The 21642-nt window shown below is 42.4% G+C and overlaps 1 protein-coding gene across 1 annotated transcript in view; it reads left to right on the forward strand.

Moving 5' to 3' along the window:
* The first annotated feature begins 1597 nt into the window (after positions 1 to 1597).
* Positions 1598 to 21642, forward strand: part of LOC132397668 (fibrillin-1-like) — a 103743-nt gene continuing 83698 nt past the window's right edge. Inside the window, exons 1-6 of the mRNA XM_059976437.1 lie at positions 1598 to 1646; positions 3230 to 3352; positions 5373 to 5498; positions 16088 to 16210; positions 18620 to 18742; positions 19666 to 19788. Of these exons, the coding sequence (XP_059832420.1) occupies positions 1598 to 1646; positions 3230 to 3352; positions 5373 to 5498; positions 16088 to 16210; positions 18620 to 18742; positions 19666 to 19788 (667 nt within the window). The remainder of the gene's footprint in view (positions 1647 to 3229; positions 3353 to 5372; positions 5499 to 16087; positions 16211 to 18619; positions 18743 to 19665; positions 19789 to 21642) is intronic.

Below are 21642 nucleotides of genomic sequence, written 5' to 3' on the forward strand. Positions count from 1 at the left end.
ATAGATCCTCAAGGGAAAATCTTAGCTGACAAATCCGTTGGAATTCTTAGAAGAAATAACACAAAAGAGTGATAAAGAAGAATCGGTTTATGCCGTGTACTTGGAATTTCAGAATGCCTTTGACAAGGTGCCAAAGTGCCATGAGGCTGCTTAACAAGCTACAAGAACATGGTATTACAGGAAAGATTCTAGCATGGATAAAGCAGTGGCTGATTGGCAGGAGGCAAAAAGTGGGAATAAAGGGAGCCTTTTCTGGCTGGCTGCCAGTGACTAGTGGTGTTCCACAGGGGTCTGTGTTGGGACTAATTTTTTTAGGCTATATGCCAATAATTAGGATTATGGAATTGATGGATCTTTTGCAAAGTTTGCAGACGATAATAAGATAGGTGGAAGGGCAGGTAGTTTTAAAAAAATAGGCTACAGAAGGAGTTAGATAGATTAAGAGAATGGGCAAAGAAGTGGCAGGTGGAATACAGTATCAGGAACTTTGGTAAAAGAAATGAAAGAGTTAACTATTTTATAAATGTAGAGAAAATACAAAAATCTGAAGCACAAAGGGATTAGAGAGTACTTGTGCAGGATTCACTGAATGCTAATTTACTGTTTGAGTCTGTGGTGAGGAAGGCAAATGCAATGTTAGCATTGGACTAGGATATAAAAGCAAGGATGTAATTCTGAGATTTCATGAAGCACTGGTGAGACCTCATTTGGAGTACTGTGAACAGTTTTGGGCCCCTTATCTTAGAAAGGATGTGCTGAATCTGTAGTGGGTTCAAATAAAGTTCACGAAAATGATTCCAGGATTAAGCAGCTTGTCATATGAAGAGCATTTTATGGCTCTGGGCCTGTATTGGAATTCAGAAGAATGAGGGGTGACCTCATTGAAACCTATTGAATGAAGAAAGGCCTTGATAAAGTGGACGTGGTGGGAGTGTTTAAGACCAGGGGATATAGCCTCAGAATAGAGGGGCGTTATTTTATAACTGAGATGAGGAGGAATTTCTTTAGCCAGTAAGTGGTAAATCTGTGGAATTCATTGCCACACGCAGCTGTAGAGGCCAAGCCTTTATGTATATTTAAGACAGAGATTGATAGATTCCTGATTGGTTGGGCATGTTGGGGGGTGGGGTGGAGTCAGAAGATTGGAAGTGAGAGGGAAAATGGATCAGCCATGTTGAAATGGCAGAGCAGACTCAATGGGCCAAATGGCCTAATTCTGCTCCTATATCTTATGGTCTTCTGGTCTAAAAGGTGCAGGGAGGGGGTTAAAAGAGTTAGGGGAGTTGCACTGCCAGTCAGGGATAGTGTCACAGCTGTAGAAAGGGAGGACGTCATGGGTGGATTGTCTCCTGAGTCAGTATGGGTGGAAGTCAGAAACAGGAAGGGAGCAACCACTTTTTTGAGGGTATTGTATAGACCACTGTAGCAACAGGGATGCTGAGGACCAGATCGGGAGGCAGATTTGGAAAGGTACAAAAATAACATGGGTGACTTCAACTTCCTAATATTGATTTGCACTCTCTTAGGGCAAATGATTTAGATAGGGCAGAATTGATTAGATGTCCTTGAAGGATTTATGACACAACATTTAGACAGAATGACTAGAGGAGAGGCTATATTGGATCTAGTACTAGGCAATGAACCACGTAAGGTGTCAGAGCTCTTGGTGAGTGAGCATTTCAGAGACAATGATCACCATTCCCTGACCTTTACCATAGAATAGAGAGGAATAGGAGCAGACGGTATGGGAAACTATTAATTGAGGCAGGGGGAGTTATGGTGCTATTAGGCAGGAACTTGGGAGCAGAAATTGGGAACAGATGTACTCAGTGGAATGCATAATAGAAATGTGGATATTGTTTTGGGAGCACTTGCATGTGGTTCTGGATAGTGTTGTCCCATTGAGGCCGGAGGTTCCTACTAGAGTGAAGGAACCATGATTGACAAGAGATGAGGAACATCTAGTCAAGAGGAAGAAGGAAACTTGCTCAGGGTTTGAAAGCAAGGAACAAACAGGGGTCTAGAGGGTTCCAAGGCAGCCAGGAAGGAGCTGATGAATGGACTTAGGAGAAATAGAAAGAGGCATGAGAAGGCCTTGGTGAGTTGGATTAAAGAAAATCCTAAGGTCTTCTACATGTATGTGAAGAAGAGGAGGAGAATCAGAGTGAAGGTAGAGCCGATCAGGGATAAAAGAGGGAAAAGTGTCCAAGAGTCAGAGGAGATAGGGAGGGTCTTAAAGAATATAGTAGAAGAAGAAGAAAAAAGCCCTTAACTCCGAGTGGAGTCATCGAGATGCCATCGTGACAGCGTTTTTTTTTAGCAGGCTTTCTTGTTTTTACAAGGCCGAGTTGCTAGCTCAATGCTCAACCCAGCACAGATGGAAAGCATGCAAGGGAGCTGGTTGGATTCGAACTTGGGAGCCTTCGCTCTGAAGTCTGACACCGATGCCACTACACCACCAGCCAGCTCTTAAAAAATATGTTGCACTAATACTCACTGAAGAGAGGGACCTTGACTTTTGTGAGGACAGCACAAACAGACTGATGGTCTAGAACATGTCAACGTTAAGAAACAAGTTGTGTCGGAATTTTGAAAAACCTTAGGATAGATGGGTATGGATGGGAAGAGTGGGAAGAGATTGCTGTGCTGATGCGGTGATGATCAGTGCAATGCGTGGCATGGTAGCCCAGTGGTTAGCGCAATGCTTTACAGTACCAGTGACCAGGGTTCAATTCCTTCTGCTCTCTGTGAGGAGTTTATTGTTCTCCCTGTGATTGTGCGGCTTTCATCCAGCTGTTCTGGTTTTCACCCATAGTCCAAAAATGTACCAGTTGGTGAGTTAAATGGTCATTGTAAATTGTTCCATGATTAAGCTAGGATTAAATCAGGGGTTGCTGGGTATTGTAGTTCAAAAGGCCAGAAGCACCTAATCAACACTGTATCTCAATAAATAAATCCTCACTGGCAACAGGAATTATAACGCAAGGTAGAAAGGTAGCAAATGTTATTCCTTTGTTTAAGAAAGGGGATAGGGATAAGCCTGGGAATTACAGTCCAGTGAGTCTTATTTCAGTGGGGGGCAAATTATTGGAGAAGGGCCACTGAGGGTATAGTAACAACCCAGATTTTTGAAGGTCATTTGGTCTAAATCCAGATGTGTAATGGTAGAGAGTTGAACTTTCATACACTGTGGACTTTGCAGTAACCTCTGCTTTCTTTCCAACTCCAGATGTGGATGAGTGTCAGAGTGGGATCCATAACTGCCACAACTCGGCCTCATGTATCAACAGCCCGGGCACCTTCCAGTGTCTGTGTGGGACTGGGTATGCTAGAGATGGAAGGACTTGCATAGGTGAGAAACAACCTCTGTTAAAGAGTGAAAAAGAAGGAAATATTATACTGTTGTAGAACACAGCAAACAAGCTGTTCAGCCCACCTTCTGCCCTTCACACTTATTATACCATTTGTCTGCATTAGGACTATATCATTCGAGGCCATAAGATAAGCTAAGCTTACTCTAAGGTAAAGGAAATCTTGGGAGGCATTGTTCATCATATGATTGAAAGCTGATTGGATGGGAACATTGGCCAGGGTTCTGGGAGTGATGTGGAAAATACAGGATCAGCTCATCTCAAAGAAGAAGAATTCTAAAGGGAGAATGAGGCATACGTGGCTGACAAGATAAATCAAAGAGAACCTAAAAGCAGAAGAGTGGGAATACAGTAGAGCAAATCCCAGTGGGAAGCTAGAAGATAGATAAGCTTTTAAAACCAACAGAAGGCAACTGAGCAACAATACAGGGAGAAGAGATGAAATATGAAGGTAATATAGCCAATAATATAAAAGGGTATACAAAAAGATTTTCTCAGATATATAAAAAGTAAAAGAGAGGTAAGGATGGTTATCAGGTTGTTGGAAATTGACGCTTGGAAGGTAGTAATGAGAGCCAAAGAAATGGTGGAGGACCTCAATAAGTGTTTTACATCAGTCATCACTGTAGATGACACGAGCCAGAAATTCAAGTTGAGGCATAAATGAATATGGTCACTATTTCTAAGGCGAAGGTGCTTGGGAAGCTGAAAGTCTGAAGGTGGATAAGTCATTTGGACCAAATGTACTATGCCCCGGCTTGTGAATGAAGTAGCTGAAGAGACCATGAAGACATTAGTAATGAACTTTCAAGAATTACTAGATTCTGGAATGGTTATGGAAAACTGTCAGCCCACTCCTTAAGAAAGGAGGGAAACAAAATAAAGGAAATTACTTGCCTTTGACAAGGTGCCACACATGAGGCTGCTGAACAAGATAAGGGCCCGTGGTATTACAGGAAAGAAACTAGCATGGACAGAAGACTGTCTGACTGGAAAAGAGCAAAGTGTCAGAATAATTGAACCTTTCTCCCTGTTGGCTGCTGGTGAACAGTGGTTTCTATAGGGACTGGTGTGGCTCTGCTATTTTCCTGTTAAATGTCAATTATCTGGATGACAGAATCGATGGTTTGGGGGCAGGTTTGAGGATGATACAAAGATAGGTGGAGGGACATGAGGTATTGAAAAAGCAGGGTGTCTGCAGAGATCTTGGACAGATAAGAAGAATGGGCAAAAAAGTGGCAGATAGAATGCTGTGCAGGGAAGTGTATGGTCATGAACTTTGGTTAAAAAGAATAAAAGTGTAGTAAGTTTTCTGACCAAGGTGCAACTGGAAAGTAAAAAGGGACTTGGAATTCCTAGTGCCAGAGTCCCTAAAGGTTAACTTGCAGGTTGAGTTGGTAGTAAGGAAGGCAAATGAAATGTTAGCATTTGTTTTGAGAGGACCAGGATAATAAAAGCAAGGGTAAAATGCTGAGGCTTCATATGGCATTGATCAGACTGTATTTGGGGTAATGTGAGCAGTTTTGGGCCCCAGATCTAAGAAAGGATACGTTAGCATTGGAGAGGGTCCGGAGGAGGTTTATGAGAATGATATTGGGAATGAAAAGATTAACATATGAGGACAGTTCATGGCTGTGCTTGCTATTGAAAAGCCAAAATAGAGTGGACTGCAAATAAGTTGTTTCCATGACTCACAGAGTGTAAGATCAGAAAGCAAAGCCTCAAAATACAACAAATACTCTTAAGAACAGAAATGAGGAGGAGTTTCTTTAGCCGGAGGGAGGTGATTCTGTGGAATTCATTGTCACATTCAGCTGTGGAGATCAAGTCACTGGGTGTATTTAAAATGGAGATTGATAGGTACTAATAAAGACATGAAATGTTACAGGGAAAAGACAGGAGAATGGGGTTGAGTGGTAAAATAGATCAGCTAAGTTCAAGTGGCATAATCTGTTCCTATGCCTTAGAGCCTGACAGTCATAACATGCCTCTGCTTTTCAGATGTGGATGAATGTCAATGGGGCAATGGCGGCTGCTCCCAGCTCTGTGTAAACACGGTGGGCAGTTACCACTGTGACTGTCACCCAGGGTACACCTCGAGTCTCGGAAGCAGAGCAATATGCACAGGTTTGTCCATTTACATTTTATCCTTGAAGAGCCCAAACCAAATATCATGTGTAAAAATGTTTTCAATAGTGGGAGAATCTAGGATCACAGCTGCAGATTGTCTCTTTAGATCGGAGATGTGGAGGAACTTCTTCAGAAAGAGTATTGGTGTATCTGCGGAATTTTTTGCTGCAGAAAGCTGAGGAGGCCATGCCATTGTTTATATTTAAAGTGGGCTTGATAGGAACTTAATTAGTAAGGATGTCAAAGTTTATGGGGAGAAGACAGGAGAATGGTGTTAAGAAGGAATATGGATCTGCTATTATTGAATAGTGGAGAAGACTCAATAGTATGAATAGACTAACTTTGCTCCTTTGTTTTATTGCCTTATCGTTTAAATATAGTCTTCAATGGGCAGTTCACAGCAGATAATTTTTCATAGTCAGGTAAATGCCAGTGTTGTAATTGTACTGGAACAGCATGGCTGGACATGCACCTAATTTTGTACTGCAGCCAGGATATTGTCAGTCCCATAATATTTAGTCAGTCTGAATCTCCCAGCCATTTTTTGATGTCATCTGCTGAAATCTTGTCTTTGGTGGTGATGTTTAAAAGATACAAAATGGATCATCTGCTTGCTGAGGGAAAACATTCACAAAAGCTTCAGCTTTTTGCATTGATTGACCCACTGTCCATTATCACAAAGGAAGAAATACTCCTGGTGCCTCCCATTCTCATCAGCTGTTTCACTGTCCACCACCAATGGTGGTTGAATGTGACACCACCCCAAAGCTTGAGAGTGCATTGGAGACTTCCTGAGCACCAAAGGTCTTGTTGAGCGGTCAGTTGGTTTGAGCTAGAACATGCTGCTCCCATTGTTTAGTTCTCTGTTATTGCTTCAACAAATTAGCATGTAGTCTTTAGGAATGCTTGCTGGTGCTCCTTATGATCCATTTTACGCTGCTCTGTGAACAAAGGTTGCTCGTTGTTTTTAATGATAATGTTCAGGGAGGGATCTGCCAGGAAAGGAAGTGTTTTCATGGGGGCCATCATATATTCCACTGGATACCTTGAGCTGCTAGCTGTTTCTTGAATCAATCGTAACTAATACAATGTGGTTACCACACAATGTGATGAATAGTGTCTTCAAACAAAAATGGGTCTATTTTCACTGAACAATGTGCAAAATAATGTGTGAGTATAGCGTCTGACATCACCATTTGCATTTCTTTTGGAAAGCCATCTCACAATGCTTTGTCCATTGCCATTTCTTCCTGAACTGTGGTAATAAGTTCCAGGAGCCAGGTTTGGCAGCAACCCAATAAATGACAAATCCTGAAAAGGACCACAACTGCATCATGTACTTAGCCTTGGCCACCCACCACTGGTTGGATTTTCTCAGCACACTTGTTTAGTTCTTGTGCATTAATAGTGTGACCACAGTAAGTGATGCTTGGTTTAAAGAATCACACTTGTCACATAATGCTCTGAACCTATATTCTTCTAATTGTTTTAACACTGTCCTGATATTTTGGAGATGTTCCTTGTTATCCTCTCTGGTAACAATAACGCCATCCAGGTAACACTGAGAGACTGGGTAGCCTTGCAGCACCTGCTCCATAAGCTTTCTGCCAGAGTTCAAGTGAAGATGCTTCTCCTAAAATAAGCCTATTATAGTGATAAAGCCCTTTGTGAGTGTTTATGCTGAGAAACACTTTTGACTCGTCTTCCCTCTCCACCTGTAGGTAGACCACAGCTAAGTCTCTCCTTTCAATTAGTCCTGACTAAGGGTCTCGGCCCGAAACATCGACAGTGCTTCTCCCTATAGATGCTGCTTGGCCTGCTGTGTTCCACCAGCATTTTGTGTGTGTTGTCTGAATTTCCAGCATCTGCAGATTTCCTTGTGTTTTTACTTTGCTTAAGTGTTTTCCCCCATATATTCTGTAAGCTGGGCAGAAGGTATTAATCTACTTTCAATACTGGGTTGATGGTGATATTAAAATCACCACTAATCCTGACAGACCTTTTAGAAACATAGAAAACTTACAGCACAATACAGGCTCTTCGGCCCACAAAGTTGTGCCGAACATGTCCCTCCCGCAGAAATTACTAGGCTTACCTATAGCCCGTTGTTTTACTAATCTCCATGTACCTATCTAAAAGCCTCTTAAAAGATCCTATCATATCCAACTCCACCACTGTTGCCGGCAGCCCATTCCACACACTCACCACTCTCTGAGTAAAAAACTTACCCCGACACCTCCTCTGTACCTACTCCCCAGCACCTTAAACCTGTGTCCTCTTCTAGCAACCATTTCAGCCCTGGGAATGAGCTTCTGACTATCCACACGATCGATGCCTCTCATCATCTTGTACACCTCTATCAAGTCACCTCTCATCCTCCTTTGCACCAAGGAGAAAAGGCCAAGTTCACTCAACCTATTCTCATAAGGCGTGCTCCCCAACCAGGCAACATCCTTGTAAATCTCCTCTGCACCCTTTCTATGGCTTCCACATCCTTCCTGTAGTGAGGCAATCAGACTGAGCACAAATCTCCAAATGGGGTCTGACCAGGGTCCTATATAGCTGAAACATTGCCACTCGGCTCCTAAATCCAATTCCATGATTGATGAAGGCCAATACACCATAACGCCTTCTTAACCACAGAGTCAACCTGCACAGCTGCTTTGATCGTCCTATGGACTCAGACTGCAAGATCCCTATGATCATCCACACTGCCAAGAATCTTACCATTAATACTATATTCTTCCTGGTTACTGGGACCACAAGCATTGCCCATGTGTTCCACTCAACCTTGGAAAGAATTCCTTCAGCCTCCATGTGACTGAGCTCACTGGCTACTTTATATGGAGGCTAAAAGGAACTGGACAGGCTTTGTAAACCTTGGGTGTGGTATTTTCATGTAGCACTATTTTGCCCTTGTTGTATTTGAGTTTCCAATGCCATCCTTGAACTCTGCTGTGGTGCCACCCAGCACCTTTCTTAATTCACTTTCAGTTGACTCTATTGCAAAGGAGGTGACATGAAATGGTGGATGGATCTCCAATCAAGTTGCAATTGTCTCAGCCACTCAGGACCCCATCATGTCGGCCCTCCTGTTTTTAACACACAAAATCCCAATGTGGCTAGTTGGTTGTTGTATTTTACTGCTAAGAGTATTGTTCCCACAGGAGTTATCTTTTCTCCAATATAAGTTCTTAGGTAGATATCTGCAGGCCCCAGTTCAATATTTTTGAAATGCCATTCAAACTCATTTTGTGGAATGACTGGGATGGCCGAGACAGTGACCATTTCATTTAAATCAATTTGCGGTTCACTTCTGGGGTAAGCCATGTTGCTCTTCTATTATTATTTTTCACATTGTAAATCTCAAGGCTATTCAGTCCTATGTCACTCTCATCATGATCAGATTTTTCATCAACAACATGCACCTTGACTTTTTTTTTAATCTTTTTCGCTTCCCTATGCAGTTCATTTATTTTTGTCTTCCCATCTTGCTCTTTGCATGTCCCCTACTTTGTTGCATTTTCTGCAAGGTTTTCCTTTAAATCTGCATTGGTCTGGTGTACGTGAGCGTCTGCCACAATGGTAACGCAATGTGTTTGACAAGACAGGTTTCTGTTTAGACATTACAATTTTGTTCACGTTCACTTTCACTCATGATGACACAAAGGTTGGAGGTGTTGTGGATAGTGTGGAGGGCTGTCAGAGGTTACAGTGGGACATCGATAGGATGCAAAACTGAGCTGAGAAGTGGCAGATGGAGTTCAACCCAGAAAAGTGTGAAGTAGTTCATTTTGGTAGGTCAAATATGATGGCAGAATATAGTATTAATGGTAAGACTCTTGGCAATGTGGAGGATCAAAGGGATCTTGGGGTCCAAGTCAATAGGACACTCAAAGCAGCTGTGCATGACTCTGTGGTTAATAAAGCATATGGTGTATTGGCCTTCATCATTCCTGGAATTGAATTTAGGAGCCGAGAGGTAATGTTGCAGCTATATATAGGATCATGGTCAGACCCCACTTGAGATTTGTGCTCAGTTCTGGTCGCCTCACTACATGAAGGATGTGGAAGCCATAGAAAGGGTGCAGAGGAGATTTACAAGGATGTTGCCTGGATTGGGGAGCATGCCTTATGAGAATAGGTCGAGTGAACTCGGCCTTTTCTCCTTGGAGCGACGGAGGATGAGAGGTGACCTGATAGAGGTGTATAAGGTGATGAGAGGCACTGATCGTGTGGATAGTCAGAGGCTTTTCCCCAAGGCTGAAATGGTTGCTCGAAGAGGCCACAGGTTTAAGCTGTTGGGGAGTAGGTACAGAGGAGATGTCGGGATAAGATTTTCATTCAGAGAGTGGTGAGTTTGTGGAATGGGCTGCTGGCAACGGTGGTGGAGGCGGATAGGATGGGGTCTTTTAAGAGACTTTTGGATAGGTACATGGAGCTTAGAAAATAGACGGCTATCGGTAAGCCTAGTAATTTCTAAGGTTGGGGCATATTCAGCACAAATTTGTGGGCCAAAGGGCCTGTATTGTACTGTAGGTTTTTTTATGTTTCTATGACTGCAACTCACTTGCCCCTCCAGTTGTGGTTTCCATTGATACAGCAATTTCTACTGCTCTTTTAAGTGGAGTTGTGTTTCATTTTGGAGCCATTATTGAATGCTTCCTTATAAGATTCCACAAACTAAAAGATCTCTCAGTGCATCATTAAGCCCATTAATAAACTGGCGATGCTCAGCCAATTTCTTCAATTCAGCAACATAAGCTGAATTTTTGATTCCACCAGTGCTCTGAAATCAACAATGGTTTTGTTTCTAAATGTTTCTGCATTGTTTTTAAAATATCAGCTAAGCTCATTTTGGTTGGTTTGTTTGGAGCAGTTAAACTCCTAAGCAAACTATGTTTTCCCACCTATTGCACAGAGCAAAACTGGCATTAATTTCTCAATGGCTGTCTCATTTGCTTCAAAATATTGCTTAATTCATTCAATATACAATCTACAGTTATCTGTTATGCATTTGAAAGTGTCTGTCTTTCTGATGTTGCCAGCCATTTCTGCTTCTTTAAATTTATTATTAGAAACACCTGGTGCAGATTTTTTTTTTAAATTTGATTGTCTCAGTGCATTTCCAAAGAAAAAATACATAGTGTGCTTTCTTTTTTATCTCTGTCCCACTTGCAAAGAAAAAAAGTGCTGCGATTCACTAGGTAGATGGTCACCATTATAATGTTTTGTAATTTAGAAACCAATCAGAAGAAATACGTGGGGGCCCAGGGAGAATGTGTTTTGTTTTCTTTAGTGAAGTGTGATGTATGCACTTATGACATGGTGGTGTACACCATTCACTTACTTTTACAAACAACCCACAATAAATTATGTGAACAGCAAAGAATGCTTAATCAAACAATATATTTACAATATTACTGAAATATTAACTGCTCAACAGGCAGCATCAACAAAAGTTTATTTGTCAGTTCTTCCTTGTTGCAAGAAACCACTTCTAAAACCAATGTGGTGCTCTAATGGGGTGTTGTAGGCGTGTTTTAAAAATAATGATGTTTCATCAGGAGAGATTTAATGCTACCTGTCCAGGTCTGTTTGGATGTGTCTTGATGGGCTTTACGTGACTTACGACACTTTGTGTTGCTGTTGGTGGTTTTTGGACCACTGGACTATGCTGTCAAGGAAATTGCACAGAACTGCTGGTTTGCAACCTGTGATGCCATGTACTCGTGTGTTAGTGTACTACAGGTGGGAGGATGAATACTGGGTGCAATAATAAGAAACTAATCCAATGAACTTTTCCACATTAAGTTGTGCTGAATATGTCTTGAGTGTTATGATTAGCATGTCCATTGCTGTCTTCATTGTTACTTTGTTGATAATGAAATGGCTAAAGTGAGCCACTCATCTGAGTTCATACAAACAGAAAGTGCCTGTAAAACTCATCAATTTCCAACCTATTATCCTGCCATCACTGTAATATAACAGGTGAGTCAATCTTTGTCAAGAAACCATATGACATAAGAGCAGAATTAGGCCATTTGCCCATCGAGTCTGTTCCGCCTTTCCATCATGGCCGATTTATTACCTCTTGTCAGCACCACTGAGATCCTCAGGATGGTGATTAAAGCCATTGATGATGCTGCTGCCATTGAGTTCTGGAGAAAGTCTGGCCAGGCCTTGTGGCTATCAATCATTGCTGGTCTGCTGTGGTATGGAATGCTGTCAGCCTGCCTCAGATGCACTCACATCTTGCTGTCAGATGGCATGAGCTGCTTCATTATTGGTGTTGTCATGGTAATTAAATACTATCAAATCACCCACCTGGAAGGCAGGCTAGTTTAAAAAAAATATGAATAATACTGGGGGGGGGAAGGAAATCACTTTCAGAAGGGACATACTGGAGATTCACTGATTCTTCACAGCCAGCTCTCCTACAGGTCATCAATACTCCAGTCACAAGCAGAGGTTATACTTGCATTAATTTTGTCTTTTTGAATTTCTTTGATGAAAAAAAAATCATGAATATCACTTCATGAGCAGCTAATCAAACTTCCCTTCACTGGGTACTTTTATATTTTATCCACGAGATCCACATGGGAGCTCTTACGAAGAGTGATGGAAGGGCTGAAACTTATTGCCTGAGAGGCTGATGGCAGCTGGAGCTCTTGTTTAATTTGAACTGTAATCAAGAGAGCACTTAAAGCATGACACACTACAAGTCTATAGACCATAAGTCTGAAAGTGTGATTGGTCTCAATCCCACATCTTGGGCATAGTCTCAGTAGAGAGAATGGTCTTTATTTGTGTCATAAATCTTTGATCCTATCATGCATTGGAAACAGTGCTAATGGTCTGGGAATCTCAAAATTCCCTGATGCGGGTTTCTCTCTATCCTTCTGTCAACAGACTTCGAGCAAGAAAAAAAACGGAAGGATAAAGTCTGGTTATTTCTTCCTCTCAGACATCAGTGAGTGCTGGGAGGGAGCTTGTGATGTGTAGAGCCTCTGCAGGAGCTTTCCTAGAGGTTATAGCTGTGAATGTGGACCTGGTTTTGAGCTGAGTGATGGCAAATTTGTCAGTGAGTCTGACACAATAACGGATGCCACAGGAAACGTCAGCTCAAAAGTCAGCGCAGTGGCTCTCTAGATAGTGAAAAACCAGAGATCTAGGTTCAGTCCTGACTCCTTGCATGGAGACTTTGAATTTTCCAATTTCACGTAACCAGTGTTCTTTTTTTCTCTCCTGAACCACCCGGGATCTCTCATCAACCACCTATTTCCAGCATCACCTCCCGATTAGTCAGCTTCATTCCCCTCCCACATGTCGTTGCATAAGATAATAAGAAACTGAAGCAGAATTAGACCCTTCGGCTCCGCCATTCAATCATGGATGGTTTATTATCCCCCTCAACCCCAATCTTCTGCCTTCTCCCCGTAACCTTCAACACCCTTAATGATCAAGAACCTATCAACCATTGCTTTAAATACCCAATGAATTGGCTGTGTGTGGCAATGAACTCTACAGGCCCACCACCTCTGGTTGAAGAAATTCCCCCTTGTCTCTGTTTAAAGGGATATCCTTCTATTCTGTAGCTGTGCCCCCTTGAACCACAAACATTGGCCCATTTTGCTAAGAACAATATTAGTATAGCACCCAAACCACCAACAGCTTAGGAGGAAATTCCTCAACATTTCCAACCAATTCCATTGAATTCATTCCATGGGAATGTCTGTAATGCCCTATTCAAAGAACACTCTGATTAAAGAAAGCACTGCTAGTTTCTCTCTCAGTCCTTCGGTTATGACCATCATACTATTTGCTCTGTCTATTGTTATGAATGTACCACAGCTCTGAGGGGCCAAAGGGTGCGGGGTAGCCCCCTCCTTCGTGAGAATCGCAAGATCACTATTGATTTGGGTCAGGAGACCCAGGAAATGAGAGAGAGATGTGCGGAATGTCTCGTTCCCCGGCGATATAAAGCTACGGGACCCGGCCATTATCTCTTGAAGACGAACTTGTGTATTGCAATACTGTGCTACATGGAAGCCCTCGGGCAAAGTGGGCTGGTTGAGGGAGGGATTGCATCACCCCCAACCTGATTGACATCTGAGACCCTGTGAGTCAGGATAAAAGAGGGTCTGTGGGAACAGCCCCTCAGATGCACCAGAAGAAACGCTAGCGATCCCGTAATAGCGGAAGCCAGTAGGGAGGAGGCCACGTGCGTTCGGTTCCATTTGCCCCGGAACCAGTGGCTCTTATCACGGGAGACTGTCTTTTAGCTAACAACGGGGAAACCAACTCCCAAAAGACTCGAAGGATTGGCATCATAAAAGAACTGGGCAAGTTTAACCCGTCTCTCTCTCTCACAAACCCAAAATGCTGCAGCTTGAACGAACTAACAATGACTTTTATAGTTCCATCGGACAATACATTATCCCCTAGACAATGATAGAGCTATTTCTTATTGATTATTATTATACCTGTGCTTTTAGATTTAGTATCGATGCCATATATTATCTGTATGTTTGCATTGATCTTATTTTTGTGCCCCTTTATCAATAAATACTGTTAAAAATAGTACCATCAGACTTCAACGGACCTCTCTATCTTTGCTGGTAAGTGATCCAGTTACAGGGTTCGTAACACTATAGATCCATCATTGAGTGAACACGAGCCTTTAGGCACCAAACATGGGAAGTGTTCAGAATGTTGTTAACCTCTATAATATCATTTTCTTTGTTCCTGAGAAGTTTCCATCCTATCTAAGATAATTGTGGCTACTATGTTTCATTATCTTTTCTATTATTCAATCAAACTGTATCTTGTTTTGCTCCAATGTCCACAGGTTCCTTTTCAGTTTAGTTTTAGCAACACATAAAAAGTTGAACTTTAATTACAGGAACAGCAGTTGACATTGCTTAGAATAAGTGAACTCATTTTTAGCAGTGTGTTATAAGCTCAAAAGACAGAGGAGCAAAGTTAGGCAATTCAGACCATCGAGTCTGCTCCAGCATTTATTTGGTCATGGCTGATCTATTTTTCCCTCTCAATCCCATACTCCTGCCTTCTCTCCATGATCTTAACAATCAAGAACCTATGAATCACTGCATAAAATATATCCAATAATTTGGCCTCCAAAGCCATATGTAGCAATGAATTCCACAGATTCATCACCCACTGGCTAAAGAAATTCTTCCTCTGTTCTAAAGGGATGCCCTTTTATTCTGAGGCTAGACCTAGACCCTCCCACTGCTGGAAACGTCCTCACCACATCTGCTCTTTCTAGTCTGTTCAATATTTGGTAGGTTTCAATGAGCTCCCACTCATCCATCTAAACTCTAGCAAGTACAGGTTCCTCATACCCTAAACCTTTTACCCTCTGGATCATTCTTGTAAATCTCCTCTGGACCCTCTCTGACTCCAGCACATTCTACCTTAGATAGCAGCTTGAAACCACACACAATACTCCAAATGTTGTCTGATCAACACTTTATAAAGCTTTGCATAACATATATTCCAATCCTCTCAAGGGTCTTTGGCAAGGTTTAATCCACACGGTTAGTGGATTGTACTCTGTAGTTCATGTTATGATGTGCTTCTGCTTTCTGGTTTAAGAATACAGTTTAAAAATAAGGGGTAGGCCATTTAGTACGGAGTTCAGGAAAAACTTTTTTCACCCAGAGAGTTGGGGATCTATGGAATGTTCTGCCTCAGAAGGCAGTGGAGGCCAATTCTTTGGATGCTTTCAAGAAAGAGTTAGATAGAGCTCTTAAAGATAGTGGAGTCAAGGGATATGGGAAGAAGGCAGGAATGGGTTACTGATTGTGGATGATCAGCCATGATCACATTGAATGGTAATGCTAGCTTGAGGGGCTGAATGGCCTACTCCTGCACCTATTGTCTATTGGTTACTCCTTTTTGGTTGCAGTTTTGTGTGATTTTAATTGGGACAGACTAGCGCTGTGGCCTGCAGATGGCAAGAGACGCGGCACTGGATTGAACTGAACTGAATATGCTTGGACTCTTTTGATGTCTTTGTGACTTTATGTTCTATATTCTGTGTTTTTCATTTTTTTCTTAATGTTTCCACAATTTGCTCATGCTTTGGGGGTTTGATATTTTTTCTTTAAATGGGTTGCATCATTTCCTTCATTTTGTGGCTGTTGGTGGGAGGGTGAATTTCAAAGTTGTAAAATGTATATGTACTTTGAAAATAGATGTACCTTGAATCTATCGAATCTTCGAATCTTTGTGGTTCAGCTTAGTAACTGTAAACGTACAGGAGAAAGTTAACATTCAAAAAGCTGGTGACCTTCCAGTGAACTATGCCTTTCTTCCAAAATCCAGATGTGGAAGAATCTCAGAGATGAAAGAACAGCTGTCACAGCTGGGCCTCCTGTCCATTTCTGAATAAACACTCGATGCTAGAATGAGGTTATAGAAATATCCACTGAACAACTATCTTACTACCATCATATATCAACAACCAATTTCATCCATGATTTGTTCCAATCTGAGTGTAAAGTTGTAGAAAGTTGAATCTTCATACAGCCTAGTGATATCATCCTTTCAAACTCCAGATGTGGATGAGTGTCAGAGTGGGAGCCACGACTGCCACAGCTCGGCCTCGTGTTCGAACACCCCCGGCTCTTTCCAGTGTGTGTGTGGAACTGGCTACACTGGGGATGGAAGGACTTGTACAGGTAATGATCACTATATCTTCCCATTAGCTTTTCCTTTGCAAGCACTGAATAGAGAGGAGACAGCAGTCCTGTTTTCCCATCTTCCAGCTTTGGAATCAGTCCAGTTGGTCCGTCTTGCCTGTGCTAGCTCTTACAAGCTTTAAATTCTGCTCCTCACCCTGATTTCATCGAATTGTTCTACTCAGAATGCAGTCATGTGGCGTAACTTCCCAAAAACAGGACTCTGTGTGAGCCTTCAGATTACACTATGTTCTGACTCCCTTTCCATCTGATACCAGATAAATTTCTTTGTCGCTTCATATCTCTAAGACATCATCAACACATTCTTGGGGGTAAAATTGGGAATGGTGAATGATGACCATGAGAGCCGAGACCAGTTTTAGCCCCACTTTGCTGCTCCAATTGGGCTCTGCTCAAGCAGAGCAGACCAGGCTGTGGAACCCATACCTCCACTGCATGGGCTGAACAGAGGAAACTTGATATCTCAATCAGGTGTCACTTTGTTAGATATTGTCATTTTGCCCAGCAACCGCTCTCTTATTTTGAGATGACAAAGACAATTACGCTAAAAAAGAAAGGCATTGTCCACACAGAGGAAAATGAAATGTGGAGATTACTGTGGTTATGCAGCAAAAGAGAGTTGAATATATGCAAGGATGGAAACTCTCTGATAAGCTGTTCTCTTGCTCCAGATGTGGACGAGTGCCAGAGTGAAAACCACAACTGTCACAGCTCGGCCTCCTGTTCGAACACCCCCGGCTCTTTCCAGTGTGTGTGTCAGACAGGCTACACTGGGGACGGAAGGACTTGTATTGGTCAGCATTGCTAAATCATTTCATTAAGTTCTTTTCTTTGGCATGTGTTGCACTTTATTTCCTCTCTGTTGATCAGAGAAGAGATAGTAGACTCGTTCTACCACACACGTTCTCCCATCCCCCCATTTGTTTGGAATGAGGGAAGTTGGCCCATCTTTCCTGTGCTAGATCTCTCAGGCTTTAGTTTCTCCCACTCTGATTTCATAGAACTGCCCCACTCAGAATGAGGTTACATGGGGTATCTTCTCAAGACAGCTCTGTGTGTGAGCCTTTAGATTAATCCATGTTTGATTCCTTCTCATGTGCCCAGAGAATTTTCCTTTGCATCGCTAAGAATTTGGCAAAACGCATACTCTGTGTGGAATTGAGGCAAGACAAGGCTAATAAACTACTGTAATTTGCCACTAGAGTGTAGGTGAATGGAACAGTCTGATGGAAGGGAATGGTCACTGGGGTGGGATCAAAATAGGATCTGTGTAAATGCGAGATGTGTTTATTGACTTAATGTTGGCACATTCCCCTCCTTCACTGATCAGATCCTGGTGAATTTTAGGGATTGTGTGTGAGGAAGCTATCGTGAATCTGACTGATCTACATGTATGGTGCCCAACCTGGTTGTGGAGCTGTAGCCTGCATGATTTCCTCAAACCTCAGTACAGTAATCCATACAAAATGCTGAAGGATCTCAGCCGGTCAGGCAGCATTTATGGAGAGGAAAAAAACAATCAATTTTTCAGGCTCTGACTGTTCATCATAAGTCCTGATGAAGGGTCTCGGCCCAAGATATTGACGCTTTATTCATTGGCTTAGACACTACCTGACTTGCTGAGTTCCTGTAGCATTTTCTTTGTGGTACTCTGGATTTCCCACATCTGCAGAATCACCTGTGGTTATACAATAATCCTAGCTGTCAATTTCTTCCCGAGTGAGAAGGTACTAGGTGGGCAAGAAAACTATTTGCTTCATAATATTTATTGAGAAGTTGATCTATCATAATGTAGGAAATGTTCCATTTGATTGGTTACACAACATCTTGAATAAATAATTAAGTATTACCAGAACATTCATTCACAAAGTTTGTGGAGCCTCATTCAATTTATTATCAGAAATGTTTATCTCTCAAAATAAAATTAGTGTAAATGTGTGCTTCACCATTTGAGCAATAAGCTGTCTGGTGTCCATAATCAAGATCTAAACATCTTCCAATTCATATTCCTTCTAGTTCCTCTGGAAGCAATACCCTCCTGATCAATTGTAGTTCCAAGGGGTAATTGATTGTCTAAAATAATTTTTTTTGAGGAGAAATGAGTGTCACCGCATCATGGAACTGTAAAGAATCTTGATGCTGAGCTCAGTTGTCTTCTGAAAGTTCAAGCATCTGATATTTCAATCGGGTGTCACTTTGTTAGAAATTGTCATTCTGCCCAGAAACCCCTCTCTCATGTTGTAATGACTTAGACAATTACACTAAAGAAGAAAGACAATGTCCAGATAGAGGAAGATGAAACGTGGAGATTACTGTAGGTGTGCAGCAAAAGAGAGTTGAATATATGCAATAATGGAAACCTTCTGATAAGCTGTCCTCTTGCTCCAGATGTAGATAAGTGTCAGACTGAAAACCACAACTGTCACGGCTCGGCCTTGTGTTTGAACACCCCTGGCTCTTTCCGGTGTGTGTGCGGGGCTGGCTACACTGGGGATGGAAGCACTTGTATCGGTAATCATTTCTGAACCTTCTGTTGATTAAAGAAGAGATAGCATGTGCTGTACTTTATTTCCTCTCTGTTGATCAGACAAGAGATAGTAGACCTGTTCTCCCAGACACATCCTCCCACCAACCCCCCATCTCTTTGGAATCAGGGAAGTTGTCCCATCTCACAAAGGTTTTAAAGGTTCTCCCACCCTGATTTTTATAGAATGGCCCCACTCAGAATGAGGTTACATGGGGTACCTTCTCAAAACAGCTCTGTGTGTGAACCTGTAGATTAATCCATGTTTGATTCCTTCTCACGTGCCGAGAGAAATTTCTTTCACATCTCTAAGACTTTGGCAACACATGTAGACTGTGTGGAACTGTGGCCAGGCAAGGCAAGTTAATTTGTACAGCACTTTTCAAACTCCAGGCAGTTCAAAATGCTTTACATAGTACAAGATATAAAAATCAAACGTCAAATTTCAGACAATATAAAAGAGAATAAAATCACACAAAAATAGATACAATAAATATATTAAAAATTGAATAAAAGTTGCAGTGCAGGAGTTTCTAATTAAAAGCTACTGCAAAAAGAAAAGTTTTAAGCCTCAAATTAAAAGAGCTTAAAGTTTGGGCAGACTGCAGATCCTCCTGAATGTTATTCCATGATATAAGGAGTTGTGAATCATTTTTGATCAGTTATGAGATCAGTTATGAACACACTCTGCTGTCCTATATCTCTGCTCTGCCAGAACAGACCAGAAATCAAACCTTGGCTGTGGAACTCAGAGTTCTGTTGCATGAGCCTTTAGAATCTGAACAAATAAAGGAACTGAAACTGACATTTCATAGTTTCTGAGGATCCACATAAATCTAGAAGTGCTGTGAAAGTTCCAGATCACAAACTGTCAAACTAATGAGAACTCTCTCTTTCTTCCAAACTCCAGATATGGATGAGTGTCAGAGTGGGAGCCACGACTGTCACAGCTCGGCCTCCTGTTCCAACAGTCCCGGCTCCTTCCAGTGTGCGTGTGGGGCTGGGTACACTGGGGATGGAAGGACTTGCACAGGTAATATTATCTAAATCTTTCCATTACCTTTTTTTGGCAAGACTTGCATTTTATATTGAATAGTAAAAGACAACAGTCCTGTTTCCCATCTTCTAATCAGTTTGGAATCAGTCTAGCTGACCCATCTTGCTCACTCGAGATTTATATCTGTGCCCACCCTGATTTCAAAGGATTTCCCAACTCAGAATGAGGTCACGTCATGGATCTTCCATAAGACAGCACTGTGTGTGAGCCTTCAGGTTACTCCATGTTCTGACTCCCTCTCATGAGACCAGAGAAACATCTTTGTCCCTTCTCATCTTTGAGACATGAACAATCTTTAATCACGAGTGGAACTGGGAGCTGAGACAAGTTCTGACGACGCTCTGCTGGTCCAATTGGTCTCTGCTCACCCAGAGCAGACCAGGCTGTGTCACTAACAGCTCCACTGCATGGGCAGTTATCACCTAAACAGAGCAGATAAACATAATATTCCACTATTTCTAGGGATCCAACCTAAGTTTGTGTTTGCAGTAAGTGAAATAGCAGTACACACACACTGTGGTACCTCAAGTGAACTCTCCCTTTCTTCCAAGCTGTATATGTGGATGATTGTCACAGCTTGGCGTCCTGTTCCAACTACCCTGGTTCTTTTCCCAGATGGCCACATCTGCCCCAGGTGTGTTGAGCTGTAGCTCTTCAGGGACCAGGTTAGGGAACTGGAGATGCAGCTCAATGATCTTCGTCTGGTCAGGGAAATTGAGGAGGTGATAGATAGGAGCTATAGGCAAGTTGTCACACTGGGGCCTCGGGAGACAGATAAGAGATTAACAGTCAGGAGAGGGAATGGCAGGTTCAGATACTAGAGAGTATCCCTGTGGCTGTCCCCCTTAATAATAAGTACTCCTGCTTGAATACTACTTGGGGGGAGGACACCTACCTAGGGGAAGCAATAGTGGCCATGCCACTGGCATAGATTCTGGCCCTGTGGCTCAGAAGGGTAGGGAAAGGAAGAGGATGAGAGCAGTGATAGGGGAATCTACAGTTAGGGGGTCACACAGGCGATTCTGTGGATGCAGGAAAAAAGCACAGATGGTAGTTTGCCTCCCAGGTGCCAAGGTCTGGGATGTTTCTGATCACATACACAATATCCTGAAGTGAGAAGGTGAACAGCCAGGGGTCGTGGTACATATTGTTACCAATGATATAGGTAGGAAAAGGGAAGAGGTCCTGAAAACAGACTACAGGGAGTTAGGAAAGAAGCTGAGAAGCAGGACCACATGGGTAGTAATCTTGGGATTACTGTCTGTGCCACGTAACAGTGAGTATAGGAATAGAGTGAGGTGGAGGATGCATGCATGGTTGAGGGATTGGAACAGGAGACAGGGATTCAGATTTCTGGATCATTGTGACCATTTTTGGGGCAGGTGTGAGCTGTACAATAAGGATGAGTTGCACTTGAATCCAAGGGGGTCCAATACCCTTGCAAGGAGATTTGCTAAGGCTACTGGGGAGAGTTTAAACTAGAATTGCTGGGGGTGTGAACCGAACTGAAGAGACAGAGGAAGGGGCGGTTGGCTCATAAATAGAGAAAGCTTGTAGACAGCGTGAGTGGGAGGATAGGCAGGTGATAGAGAAGGAATGCACTCAGACCGATGGTTTGAGATGTGTCTATCTTAAAGCAAGAAGCATCATGAACAAAGCGGATGAGCTTATAGCCTGAATCAGTACTTGGAGCTATGATGTTGTGGCCATTACAGAGACTTGGATGGCTCAGGGGCAGGAATGGCTACTTAGAGTATCAGGCTTTAGATGTTTCAGAAAGGACGGGGAGGGAGGCAAAAGAAGTGGGGGCACAGCTGATCAGAGACAGTG

This window comes from Hypanus sabinus, chromosome 8 (genome assembly GCF_030144855.1).
Source record: "Hypanus sabinus isolate sHypSab1 chromosome 8, sHypSab1.hap1, whole genome shotgun sequence".
NCBI classification, from domain to species: Eukaryota; Metazoa; Chordata; class Chondrichthyes; order Myliobatiformes; family Dasyatidae; genus Hypanus; species Hypanus sabinus.